This window comes from Rattus norvegicus, chromosome 6 (assembly GCF_036323735.1).
Source record: "Rattus norvegicus strain BN/NHsdMcwi chromosome 6, GRCr8, whole genome shotgun sequence".
Classification (NCBI taxonomy): domain Eukaryota; kingdom Metazoa; phylum Chordata; class Mammalia; order Rodentia; family Muridae; genus Rattus; species Rattus norvegicus.
This window is the reverse complement of record NC_086024.1, coordinates 27,907,376-27,919,645: the sequence shown is the minus strand read 5'-3', so window position 1 is coordinate 27,919,645 and position 12,270 is coordinate 27,907,376. Positions and strand designations below refer to the sequence as shown.

Genomic DNA, 12,270 nt, shown 5'->3' with positions numbered 1-12,270 from the left:
AGGTTTGCCCTTGTAACAGAGCTTGTATTGACCTGGGGCCCAATATTTTTGCACACAGAAGATTGTCTGTAACAGAGCAATCCAGCCCATTAGCTATTTTAGTCTAAATTCCACAAAGGGTATGTGAAGTGACCGAGAGCAACTCTCTGTAATATGTGAGTTAGTTGGCTATGCTCGTTGTCTGAGTACTGGATGTGGTCACTTCCAAATGGTGACCTTGCTCTTGCCTGAGTGTGTGTGTGTGTGTGTGTGTGTGTGTGTGTGTGTGTGTGTGTGTGTGTGTGTGAGTGACAGAGCACTCCTGCCTTTTTCTAGTGGGGGTTTCTCACAAAATCACGCTCGGAAGCTTTTCCCCTTCCTGTCCTTTCCACACAGACATTTGCTGTTCCTGTCCTTTAAATCCGAATTGTCTCCCTCAAGCTCTGGTATTGAATGAATATCTGTTCTCCAGCAGGTGGCGCTGTTTAGGGAGGTCGTGGAACCTTTAGGAGCTGGGGACCTAGCTGATAAGTATAGGCCTCTAGACGTGAGTTTTGGGGGCTGTATTGCCTGGGATCTGGTTCTGGTCCTACTGTTTCTGCTTCTTAGCCCACTATGATGTGAGGAGCCCATGTCATATGGTCTCCCTTTCCCGCCACAGTGGACTAAAATCCCATTATATCGTAAGTCAGAATAAACGTTTCTTCCCTGAAGTGGTTGCATCAGGTATTCCATCACACAGATGAGGAAACCAACCAGTACAATCCCTTCCTGGGAGAGGCTTCCTGAGTTGAGCTCTTAACGCCGCACAGCCTCCAGAGCAGGGTCTGGCTTGGTGAGCTTCTGAAATGACCATGATTCAAAACGACCATTTTGAGATACCCAAGGACCAGGCGTTGAATGGAGAGGTGACTACTTTGCTGGCTAGAATCCCGTCCCCCCAGTAGTACTTTAAAAACCAGATGGAAGGTTCTTCTTTCACACCAAGAATTTTTTTTTTTTGTAGAAATAAATTTTATTTTGCCATTTAGCTGTGAAACAACTTGGGTGCAGATACAAAAGCATGTGGATTTTTGGCAAATGACACTGATTAGACCAATCCCGGGGGTGCATAAACTGGATCAGACTGTTTTTTTTTTTTCCACAATAAATGGATCCAGTGATTGATCGTGTGAGAGGGGATGGAATGCCAGTTTCTTCCTGCTTCCTCTCGGGAGTGGGAGTGGACACTTCCTGTTTTGTTTTCCTGCAAGTGCCTACTGACGTCAGAAAGTGCTCTGGTGACCTATGACCTTGGGTTTCCCAGGGCCTGCCTCAGCTAAGACCTCCACTCAGGCTCTTCACAGGCGCCTTTGACTCCATTTCAAATACCAGGTTTAGCTGCAGACCTGCCATTGGGTTGGTACAACTCCACGGAGAAAGCCGTTTCCTCGGGTGACCACCAGGAGCTTGTCCTAGCGAAGAAAGACACAGAATTTCATAAGCAAAGGACCCAGGGAAAGCAAAGTTTGTTCCTTTCTTCAAGTGACCATGGAGGCCCAGCCCCATTACAACTACGTGGATGCAATAATGACCCCGGGAAATTTCCACCGTGAGAGTGACTGGTCCCCTCCCAGGCTCTCCCAGGAGATAGGGATGGTCTTATCTTCAAAATCTACAAAAGACACTGCCTTATTTGCTCCCCTCTGCCTGCAGCTGGGATCCAAACTACAGCTCACCTGGCTCTGGCCTGTCTGCAGGAGTGTGAACAGCATCATGGAGTTGGCCCCTGTTTTGGGCAAACCAGATGGAGCCCTCTGCCCTCTGCCCTCTGCCCTCTGCCCTCTGCCCTCTGCCCTCTGCCCTCTGCCCTCTGCCCTCTGCCCTCTGCCCTCTGCCCTCTGCCCTCTGCCCTCTGCCCTCTGCCTGCTCCAGTCTGCTGGCCATGGACTTCTGTAGAAGAGTGGCTTTTCTCAAGTGCACGTGGCTCAAATTAAGTGGCAGCCCTGCATAGCTATCTCTCCTGCAACTCTAACATGTCCTTGCCCATGGTGGTTAGGTCCCATGGTGGTTAGGGACCCTGGCTTTCCTTCCATTTACTCTCCTCTTCTTCCAAGGCTTAAGTGTTTTACGTTTAGGGTTTTCCCTGCCTGTTATATTTATTTTCTAGTAAGAATTCAATCTAGCACACACACAATTTGAAAACCCAATTGTTACTACAAGCCGTGAAGGGAAAGGGGCAGATCGCTACATCCTTCCTGTCCCCTGTCCTTTTCAGGCTTGCTTTGGAAGCTTCAACCCACATTTCTAAATGGCAGCCTTAGACAGCAGCTCTCTCACTTGCCAATTTTAAATGCCCATCGATTTCTGTGATGGACGACGGGGCTGGGTGTTCCTTGCCCACTTTTATGTCTCTATCGTCTCTCTCCTCATCCTTCTAATATATTTATATCACACTTTTTGTTAAATCAATATTTAATTTCTACTTTATTACAATTATATATGTACTGTGCACTGCGGAGTGAGGAAACACTCTTGAATTGCATTTCCTTTCTTCTGTAACTTTTTGTTCTTTCAGGAGTTACTAATTACCTCATTTTTTGTCTGCATTATCTGTCATTATCTTAATAATTCTTACAAAAGTCTCCAGCAGAATTTCAAAGCTTTCTGCACGATGAAGCCACCCAAGGAACTGTATTGATTCCTCCTTCCTTCAGCTCACCCTTCTGCTACCCTAAGAATGGTTGCCCTCTGCACAGTGTCTAGCTTTGATAGCTGTGCTTTTCCACTGGTGGGTCCCATGCATCTGGATTCCCACCCCCACCCTCCGATCATGCTGTCAGATTATGAATTTACTTTCCTAATTGAATACGTTTCTCTTCAAAGCCAGCTCAGAAAGCTGGACTCCAATCTTCTGTCGGCTGTGGTTTCTACTGGGATCTAGAAACTTTCATGTTTCCAGCTGCAAATCCAGACTCTCGACTCTTTTACGTTATTTTTTTTTGTTCTTTGTTTTTCAAGATGGGGGGTTTCTCTGTGTAGCCCTTGCTGTCCTGGCTGGACAGGTCACTTCAAGACTAGTCTGGCCTGAAATTCATAGAGATGCACCTTTGTTAGAAGGCAGTCAACTGCCGTATTGTCAGCAAGCCAGCGTGGATGCAGATGGCATTAGCTGAACAAGCTTTCAATAAGATGTGATCCACAGTGTACTCTGAAGTCAGTTAAGATCACCTTGCTTCACCTGTTCCAGTACTCCCAGCACCTTCTAACTTGATCTTTGAACAAAACCATCGTCTGCAACGTGGCAGCGGAAGTACATGCCTTCTTCTAAGCAAACAGGTTGGAGGATGGGGTAGAAGAGTTGACCAACCTGGCTGAGCTAAGTCAGAGGTGAGCAGGGGTTGGGGGTGGAAGATGAGGCAGAAATAGAGGAAAACACAATTCTAGCATCTGTCAATGGTAGTACAAGCCGAGCTCTCAGCAAGTCTAGGGTACATGAAAGGCTTCTTGTATAATTTACAGAACGTGACCCAGAAATAGACTGGCTGGACAATGGCTCCCTCACTTCTTTCTCTGGGGAAGAAGCTCATGGAGCAAATGTGACAGTGACACGTCCTTTGATTATTCCAGAAACAATATGGTGGACTCAAGACCAGAACAGTGACAATACCGATTGACATGCTAGCACGGAAGGGGAAACTTTACAGGGTCCTACATCTAGACACAGGACAACTAATGACTGCTGAGAAAGGGAGAATTGTTCTCCTCTATAGATGAGCCCCCTGATTGGTTATACCTGGACTCATACACTCACAAGCAATACTCAACACTCAGTAGGTTGTGGTTATATATTTGTGCATTTATGTATGCACACATATATGTAATTATAATAAAAGAAGAAGCCGTACATTTGAGTGGGACAAGGGAGAGATTAGAGGGAGGAAAAAGAGGTAGGGAAGTGATGTAATTATGTTTTAATTAAAATAAAATTTACGAACGAATGCACAATTTCTTCTGCCACCTGGGAAATGGTTACTGAATGCCAACGTTTTACTTTGTGCTAAGGTGGAAACAAAAAAGACAGATCCAGTCTTAGCATCTAGCAGGAGATGGCGTCATTAAGCAAGCAGCTAAAAGAGTATTAGGCACCTACAAGCAGAGAGGAGGTTCCATAACCTGATGGATGGTATTAATTAAAAACTCAAGGTTAAATGGGGCATCTGTATCACAGACCCTCCCTCCAAGGCACGGGGGTCACCTCAGACAAGAGGGCAGAAAGAATGTAAAACACAGAGCGGGCAGAGAGCTTTTCTGAAACACCAGTTTCTAAACACGACAGGGAAGCTGTGTATGTGAACCCAGAGCAGTTGTGATGGTATGCCCAAGACCTGGGCAAGGTCAAGGCAGACAAATCCCAACATGGAGTCATCACAAAGTACCACCTCTAGTTAAGAAGCTATTGGCAAGTGGTGAGAGAGAGACTCTCTCAGACTGCTGGGAGAGCGAGACAGAGTCTGTTTTCTTCAGAGACATGCTCCCCGGGAGGCCATTCAGGTTCCGGTAGATGGTCCTATACCCAAACACACATTGACAGCACTAAGCAGACTTTTGGGGAGGCCTGGGGAGGGATTATAGGAGAGGCAATGGGAGGTAGATTTGATCAAAATACATTATATACATGCATGAAATTCTCAAACAATAAAAAGAGAAGAAAAAATTCACGAAAGTGTGCATGGTCTTGGACATACTCATTTCTGAGTGAAATTTGCATGTAATGCTTTCTGAAGAGTAGACACGAACACAGTATAATCAACCACTGTGAATCACAGCTGGAAAAGCGCCATAGAAAAATACGGACGTCACAGACCTAGTTTTTAAACCTCAACCTCACTCTTAGCCAGCCTTGCAAGCTGAGCAACTTTCTCAATTGTAAAATTGGGACAACACTAATCGGTATTTGTTGTAACACTAAAAGCACTGCACTCCGCCCCCTAAAAAGAGAAACCTTCAAATTTAACATCATATGGATTAGTGAAAGACTAGTCATCTTTGCCAAGATCAGGAACATAAGAATATCTGTCTGTCTGTCTGTCTCTCTGTCTGTCTGTTTATTTCTCTTTGTTTGCTTTTTAAATATCGGTTCAGAACTATAGTAGAACCCTATCCAGGGTCACTGAAGAAGGGTAAAAACCCCAAACCCCAAACCAAACCAAACCAAACCAAACCAAGACAAAAACCCAAAGTGATAAGTGGATACAATTTGGAAAATAGAAAATAAAACTACTTTCAGATACAATTTATATCTTTTTTTTTTCTTTTTTCTTTTTTTTCCGGAGCTGGGGACCAAACCCAGGGCCTTGCGCTTGCTAGACAAGCGCTCTACCACTGAGCTAAATCCCCAACCCCTACAATTTATATCTTTAAATGGGTGCAGAGAAGACCAGACATGTCCACATGTGAAGGAATAAAACTAGACTCCTGCTTTGCACAGGCAAAAAAGCCAACTGAACAAAGAAACCCTCACAGTAGTTCTAAAGTCTAAAGGACAAAAGCTAAATTGCCATTAACAGCGTGTTCCTCGAGAAGCAGAAGTAAACATTTGTGACCCAAGGCTGGACAGTGACCCTTGAGTTCTACCATCCAAAGTATAGATAAAGAAAAATAGACATCGCAGACCTCATCGGACTTAGAAGCCCATGAACTTCAAATGATACCACCCAAAATCAAAAAGATAAAAACAAAATAAAATCCTCACAAGAAACGCAAAGCAGGGGGTAGGGGGAAGATCTGGGAGGAGCTGGGGGAGGGGAAAATGTGATAAAATATATGGAAACCGTTTTAATTGAAAATTAAATAAATTTTCTGTAAAAAAATTGAGAAGACAAGCTAAAGAACAGGAGAAAAATTGGCAAATAACACGATAAAGGTTAGTAATTAAAATATGAAAATAACTCTTAGAGCTCAGTAACGAGAAGATACTAAAATATACATAACTCAGTTTCAAAATGCAGAAGGGATTTGAGTAGAATTCTCTAAAGAAAACATACAAGTAGCCCATAACCAATGGAAAAGAGGCTCAGCATCATTTGATATCCAGGAAGTGCCAATCAAACCCACAGTGAGGTACCAGTTCAAACCCTCAGAGGCAAAGATCACCAAGTGCTGTTCAAACTCCCATTCATCATTGGTAGGAAGATACGAAAGGCAAGCAGCGTCTCAAAATGTCACTCAGAGTTACCATGTGATCCACTAGGCTGTGTGACCAAGTGAAGTGTGTAACATCCCTAGCTGTGTAACCAAGTGAAGTGAAAACATACGTCCATCTCAACGCTCACCCACAAACACTCACGGTATGAATATTAACGCTAGCCGTGAAGCAGAGATAATGCAACATCTACTGGTTGTTGGATCAAATATGGTGTGTAGCATCAGTGAAATATTCTTGGAATTAAAATGGAATGAAGAATTAACGTGGGCGAGCCCTGAAAACATTTTGCTTAGTGAAAGACAAGGTTACTAAGGGCCATTCCTGGATTCCACTCCTCACACAATGCAACACCCAGAACAGGCAAATCTGCTGAGCGGGAAAGTAGATTAGCACTTGCCTAAGACTGAAGATGCGGCTGGGGAGTGACTGCCAGGGGAGTGGGAAGTTTCTTTATATGCAGACGAAAATGCTCTAAAATTATATTATTGGGATAACCTATAACAAAAGGAATGGGATAAGTGCAGGCCTACAGTTATACTAAAACCACAAATACAACATGATTGTGTGTGTGTGTGTGTGTGTGTGTCCTCATGTAGCTGCCCTGGAACTCACAATGTAGCCTAGGCTGGATTGGAAATTGTGATCATCCTGCCTCTGCTTCCTGCGCTCTAAGTTCTCTAGGTGTGCACCCCCATGCCCAGCTTGGACGCCATACTTTAAGTGTGTAAACCGCCCACTGTGAATTGCATTTCAATAGACCTCACTAACGATGAGAGAAAGAAATTGGCAACAAGAAATCTACGGGATGAGTTTTATAACTGGGGGAAAGGGTATGTGAGAAACTTTACGCAAGCTGCCAGTTGGGCTACAGCAAGGAAGGGCAAGTGTTGGGCTACTAGAACCCAGGATAGATCAGACAGCAATGTCTGAGAGCCAAGGCTAGGAATAATGGCATGGATGGTAATGAATTACCCAGGTATGGTGGAGGTAGATGAAGGAACAAGGAGTGGTCAGATGGATGGGCAGAGGCAGATGGTCCAGGCCCCAGGGACTGACGTTAAGGGCTCTAGACTTGCCTTGGACAGGAAGAGGGGGAGATGTTGAAGGGTTTTTAACCTGGAATGCAGTAAATGGGTTTGAATTTTTAAGAGCGTAGCTCTGGATACAGGAAATTGATTTGAAGGATGTGAATGGATACAGAACAATAAGATCAAAAGCCAATGTGAAATTCAGGGAGACAGATGATTTCTAAGAAATCCAAATTGAAGTGGTTTGAAGAGAGGGTAGGAAGTGAGGACGTGGAGATAGTTAATTCCTACATGAGATTTGGCTGTAATGGGTAGAGAGGAGAGAGGCAGCAGTAGCTGGAAGGGATTGTGAGCTGGGAGAAATTCAAAAGATACACGTACGTGAATGAGGCACAGAGAAGCCGAGGGAGGCGTTAGCATTCAGAAGGTAGAGGAGGGAGTTCATTCGATCGGGCCCCTGCAAAAGTGGATACAGGACACCCCCAGAGGGAAATGCTGTGTAGCAGAACTTGAGAGAAGGAGGGATGTTACCAAAGCAGGAGGGGTTGTACATTTTCAAGCAGAATGCCTTCATCTTCCTGTCCCTAGTTCCTCAGTGCAACTCCTGAGCCATGTGTGAAGGGACACGTACAACATTATGATGTCAAAGAGTGACAAAGCAAGGAAGACGGAACACTGTTGGGGTAATGTCAGCGTTAACGAGAGAGATAAATACATATAAAACACCTATGTGACTTATAGTTCCCCCTTCAGCCTTCAGAACAGGAGACTGAAAAAAAAAAGTCAGTAAAGAGAGACAATCCAGTGACCTTAAAGTTTCAAAAGTGTAGATCCTGTCAGCCAAATTAGCTTCAAGAGAAAACTAAAGAGTCATTCTTTACATTAAAGATATACAGATTGTGCTAGGCACAATAAAATTGGAAATGATCCTCCTTTAAGGAGTGAAAGGGAAATTCAATACAGTTGAGTAAAAATGACTCTTGTCGATTTGCAATCACTAGCAACCATCAAATGTTCATCAGGAAGTATTGATGCTTAAATACTACATCTTACATCTTTATGCAGAGTACCCTTCTCCTAGTTTCAACATGATTCATAAATTATCAAGTACTATTTACAGAAGTAACAGAACTTCAGAGGGTGTGGTGGTGAATTCTGATGATCGACTTGATTGGAGTAAGACACACCTATGGGATTAGCGGGGTGCACTTTTGGGTGTGTCTGCGAGAGAGTACTGAAAGAGGTGGTAAGACGTGTTCTGGATGTGTTGGGGGATACCATCCTGGGAAAAGGGCGGGGGAAGAAGAAAGCCAGGTGACTATGAGTGCTCCTCTTTCCCTGCTTCCTCACTATGGATGCAAAGCACCAGCTACCCTGCCACCACACTTCCCCTGCCTCCATACACTGTCACCTTTTTTTTTTCAACTATGAGCAGAAATGAACCTTCCCTTCTGAAAATCGCTGCTGTCAGGCATTTTGTCATAGGAACAAGTAACTAACAGAGAGGGTATTAATCACAGGATTGTCGAATGGAGAACCAACAGTGATAACTGAAGAACAGAGACTTTGGGTCAGTCAAAGGAAATGTCTTCAAGGATCTCAGGTTCTGGCATGTCTAGCCTGTCTGTCTGTCTGTCTGTCTGTCTGTCTGTCTGTCTGTCTGTCTGTCCCTTTTCTGCAGAGGTCCAGGGAGTAGAATTTCTATGGACACATGGATAGAAATTTCCAGGGCACTGTATGCTTGTTTTTAACATAAGGGATACATAGCACGTGAAGATTCCCAGACAGCAGGGGCACAAACTCACAAGCTCCTCAGATTCTAGAACACTCAGCCATAATTTCTGCTATAGCAGGACTGGGCACTGTGACAGTAGACGTTCTGGTGTAGACAGTAGACAGTAACTCTGGTGTGTCCCATAAAGGTCAAAGAGGGAATGGCAATGTGTTTGTTGCTGAGCACAGGCCGGCAGTATAGGTGCTGATAATTACGCATTTCTACCACTGCCCAAAGCCAGCGACGCAGCGGTAGAGCTGCGGTGGCTGGCTCTCCTTTCCCCCAAGGTCAACAGCTCATGTTGTTTCATCATATTCTATTCTCACCATTTCTAGTCTGTCTGGAGTGAGTCATCACCCGGAACATTAATTACATGTTGTAAATTTCTCATTCACAACTCTCAGACTGCTCTCTTCATGAACGTGTCTGGACGAAATCTCAGCATTTGGCCTTGAAACTCGGGAGCAAGGATCAACGAGGCCTTGGCTCCTAAAGATACACTTTCTGAAGTCTCTGAGCGGCTGTTTCCAGGGAGTCTTATGCCATTCTTACAGAAAGTGGGGAAATGTTCACAGGAAGGACAAAGGACGCTAATGCTGTTGTGTCTTACCTGGTCCAGAGGGCTCTGCTGCATTTCACACTTTAGCTGTACATGACCAGCTTCATCCACTGAGAAAGAAACATCATTAGAACAAACATTCTGTCTTTCCTCTCCTTTCTCTCTGGTGTGTGAGTACAATATGTGAGTTTGGGGGGCAGATGTTGACACCAGGCGTCTTCCTTACTTTTTGAGAAAGAGACTCCATTGAACTTAGAGTTTACCCATTGGGCTAGGCTAGTTGGCCATCAAGTTGCAGAATCCTCCTGTTCCCCACCTTTCTGGGGCTCAGGGCTTAGAGGCCTGTACCACCATGTCTGGGTTTGTGTGTGTGTGCTACGGATTTTCAGGTCCTCAGGCTTATGTACTTAGTTTCTTCCTGACTGAGCCCCAGCCCCATGGAACCAATTCTTAAATACGGAACAGGGCAGACATATACCATCTCAGATGATCTCAGTTCAGTATCAACACCCCTTTCTAGCTAGTTCCACCCCCAGCGTTCCGTCACAACACATCTTCCCCCTACTTTCTAGGCAACTCCTCTACAATCCTCCACTCTGCCAGCTGAGCAATTGGAGGGGACCTATCATTTTCTAAATAGCCCGGCAGAGAGAGGTGTAGACGAGTTGACCAGCTGGCTGGTTAGGTGGCTCTAAAATTCAGGCTTAATGTACAGTGAGCTTGGCGGATTGTTCTTTACTTCCCTTTTGGATTTATGACTCCCACATAATCCTCTGCTTTATTAAGCTATTGGAAAAAAATAAAATCTCTCTGCCAAGATCCTAAAGCAGCCTGGCAGCCTGCAATATATAAAGGCAGTAATTGGAGGCAGGCCCCCCCCCCCCCAGCCTGGCTGGCCTTTGATAGACTATTCAATACCCCAGGGAGAAAAATGTCCCTTGGAACTGGATCAGGGGAATGTTGCCTGCTGGGACTGTGCCTGGTCCCAGGAGGGGGAAGGTGCCTCACCTCCATTTCTGTCAGGTAGATGCTTTTGCCATCCTTGGAGAGGTTGCGGAATGCCTCTAGGGTAGATAAAGAAAGGTTTAGACTGGCTTAGCGGTCATCAGCCTGTCTGTTCCCAGAATGTGCCTTTCCTCTCGTCTCCTTTCTGTTCCCTCTGTTTCTTGTGGGGGCAGCTCAGGGCTCTCCCAAGACAAATATAACCGGTTGTCCTCATCTCTCCCATTCCAGACAGCACACCACACACCTCGCTTCCATTTCTTTGCTGTGTGTGTGTGTGTGTGTGTGTGTGTGTGTGTGTGTGTGGCGGGGGGGGGGTATGGAATTTTTTTTAATGGGCACAGTTAGGATCTCCCTAATCTATTTCAGAGCTCAGTTTCTATTTCACCTTCTCAGGGCTGTATTCTCTCCATCTTCTAGGAGCCTTGGGCTTTTCAGATGTGTCCCATGGCTAGTGAGATAGGATTCAGGGGTGTTTCTGGACCCCACTCTATCTTTCCCTCATTCCCAACAGCTGTTTTGAGCTGCTCCGTGGCTTGGGGCCTGACATAAAATTTTATTGAAAAGAAAAAAAGCTATTCTGCTTAAATGTGTGGAAACCTCTGCCCTCCAACTTTGGGTTTTTATAGCTTGAAGAAAGACCTTCAGCCCACGTGTATTCACTTGTATAAAATTCTTTCAGTGCAGAGTGAAATCCTCTACTGCATAACTAAAGAGTAGATTTGGTTCTAAACTTAACTTGGAGAGGGTGATTTACATTTACTTTGTTCCTGAGACAGAGCCTGAAGAGGGTAAGGAGGTGAAAAGAGTTTGGATATAGGGACAGAAAGGAGTGCAGAAAGAAAGACAGGGACACAGTTAACAGTACTGTCATTGGTAGTTATCAGAGTCTGGTATTCTCTGAAATTTCTAGATCCTTGTGTCTGAGAATTAAAAACAAGAAAAATATGGACAGACATGTGGATTAGAGCAGAGGCAGGGAGAGTTTATTAAGAAAGCGTATACACCTGTGATGGTGGGCAGAGTTAATTGTCAACTTGTGAGAGTCTAGAGTCACCAGAAAGAAATGAACCTCTGAGCATACATATGGAGAAGTATCTTGATTGTATTCATTGAAGTGGGAAGACCACCATGGGCGGCACCATTCCCTAGCTGGAATCCTGCGACCGTGTTAAGTAGAGAAAGGGAGCAGAATGGAAGCATGCATTTATTGCTTTCTTCCCAGTTATAGATGTGACATAACCAGTGGTTTCAAAGTCTGGCTACCTTGACTTCCCTGACTGTAAACTATTTAGGCAGAATAAACCTCTTTTCCCTTAAGTTGCCTAGGTCAAAGTGTTTTATCATAGTTACAGTAAAGCAAGACAACTTTCAAGGGAGAAAGTAGGCCAGAACTTGGAGGAAGGTTAGAAGCTCAATGGCCTGGTGCTAGGAAGATAGTATACCTTTCTATGTTGTTTCTATAATACCAATTACATCATAATTTGCATAATACTATGGGTTTTTTTTCTTTCTGAGAGTGTACTATATATTATATGTTGTCTTTGGTTGGGGAGGTTTCCAGTCTTCTTGGTTGACTGGTTTCTTTCATACCTGAATCTCACAGCAGTCTATATAAGGCTTTTGCTGGTCTCACCCTCTGCCCTATTCTTTGCCATACACTACGTAAAGTCTCACTGCCTTGGCCCTCTTATATCATGGAAGTCTCAGGCAGGACACCAGCCTGGTTTCTTCACCCAGG

General features: G+C 44.6%; 1 protein-coding gene across 1 annotated transcript in view; it reads right to left on the bottom strand.

The window, feature by feature from the left end:
* Positions 1–969: 969 nt before the first annotated feature.
* The window catches only part of Capn13 (calpain 13), a 95,013-nt gene continuing 83,712 nt past the window's right edge, over positions 970–12,270 (bottom strand). The window contains exons 21-23 of the mRNA NM_001025133.1: positions 10,536–10,591; positions 9,579–9,637; positions 970–1,433 (exon numbers count right to left, since the gene is read on the bottom strand). Of these exons, the coding sequence (NP_001020304.1) occupies positions 9,611–9,637; positions 10,536–10,591 (83 nt within the window). The 3' untranslated portion in view covers positions 970–1,433; positions 9,579–9,610. The remainder of the gene's footprint in view (positions 1,434–9,578; positions 9,638–10,535; positions 10,592–12,270) is intronic.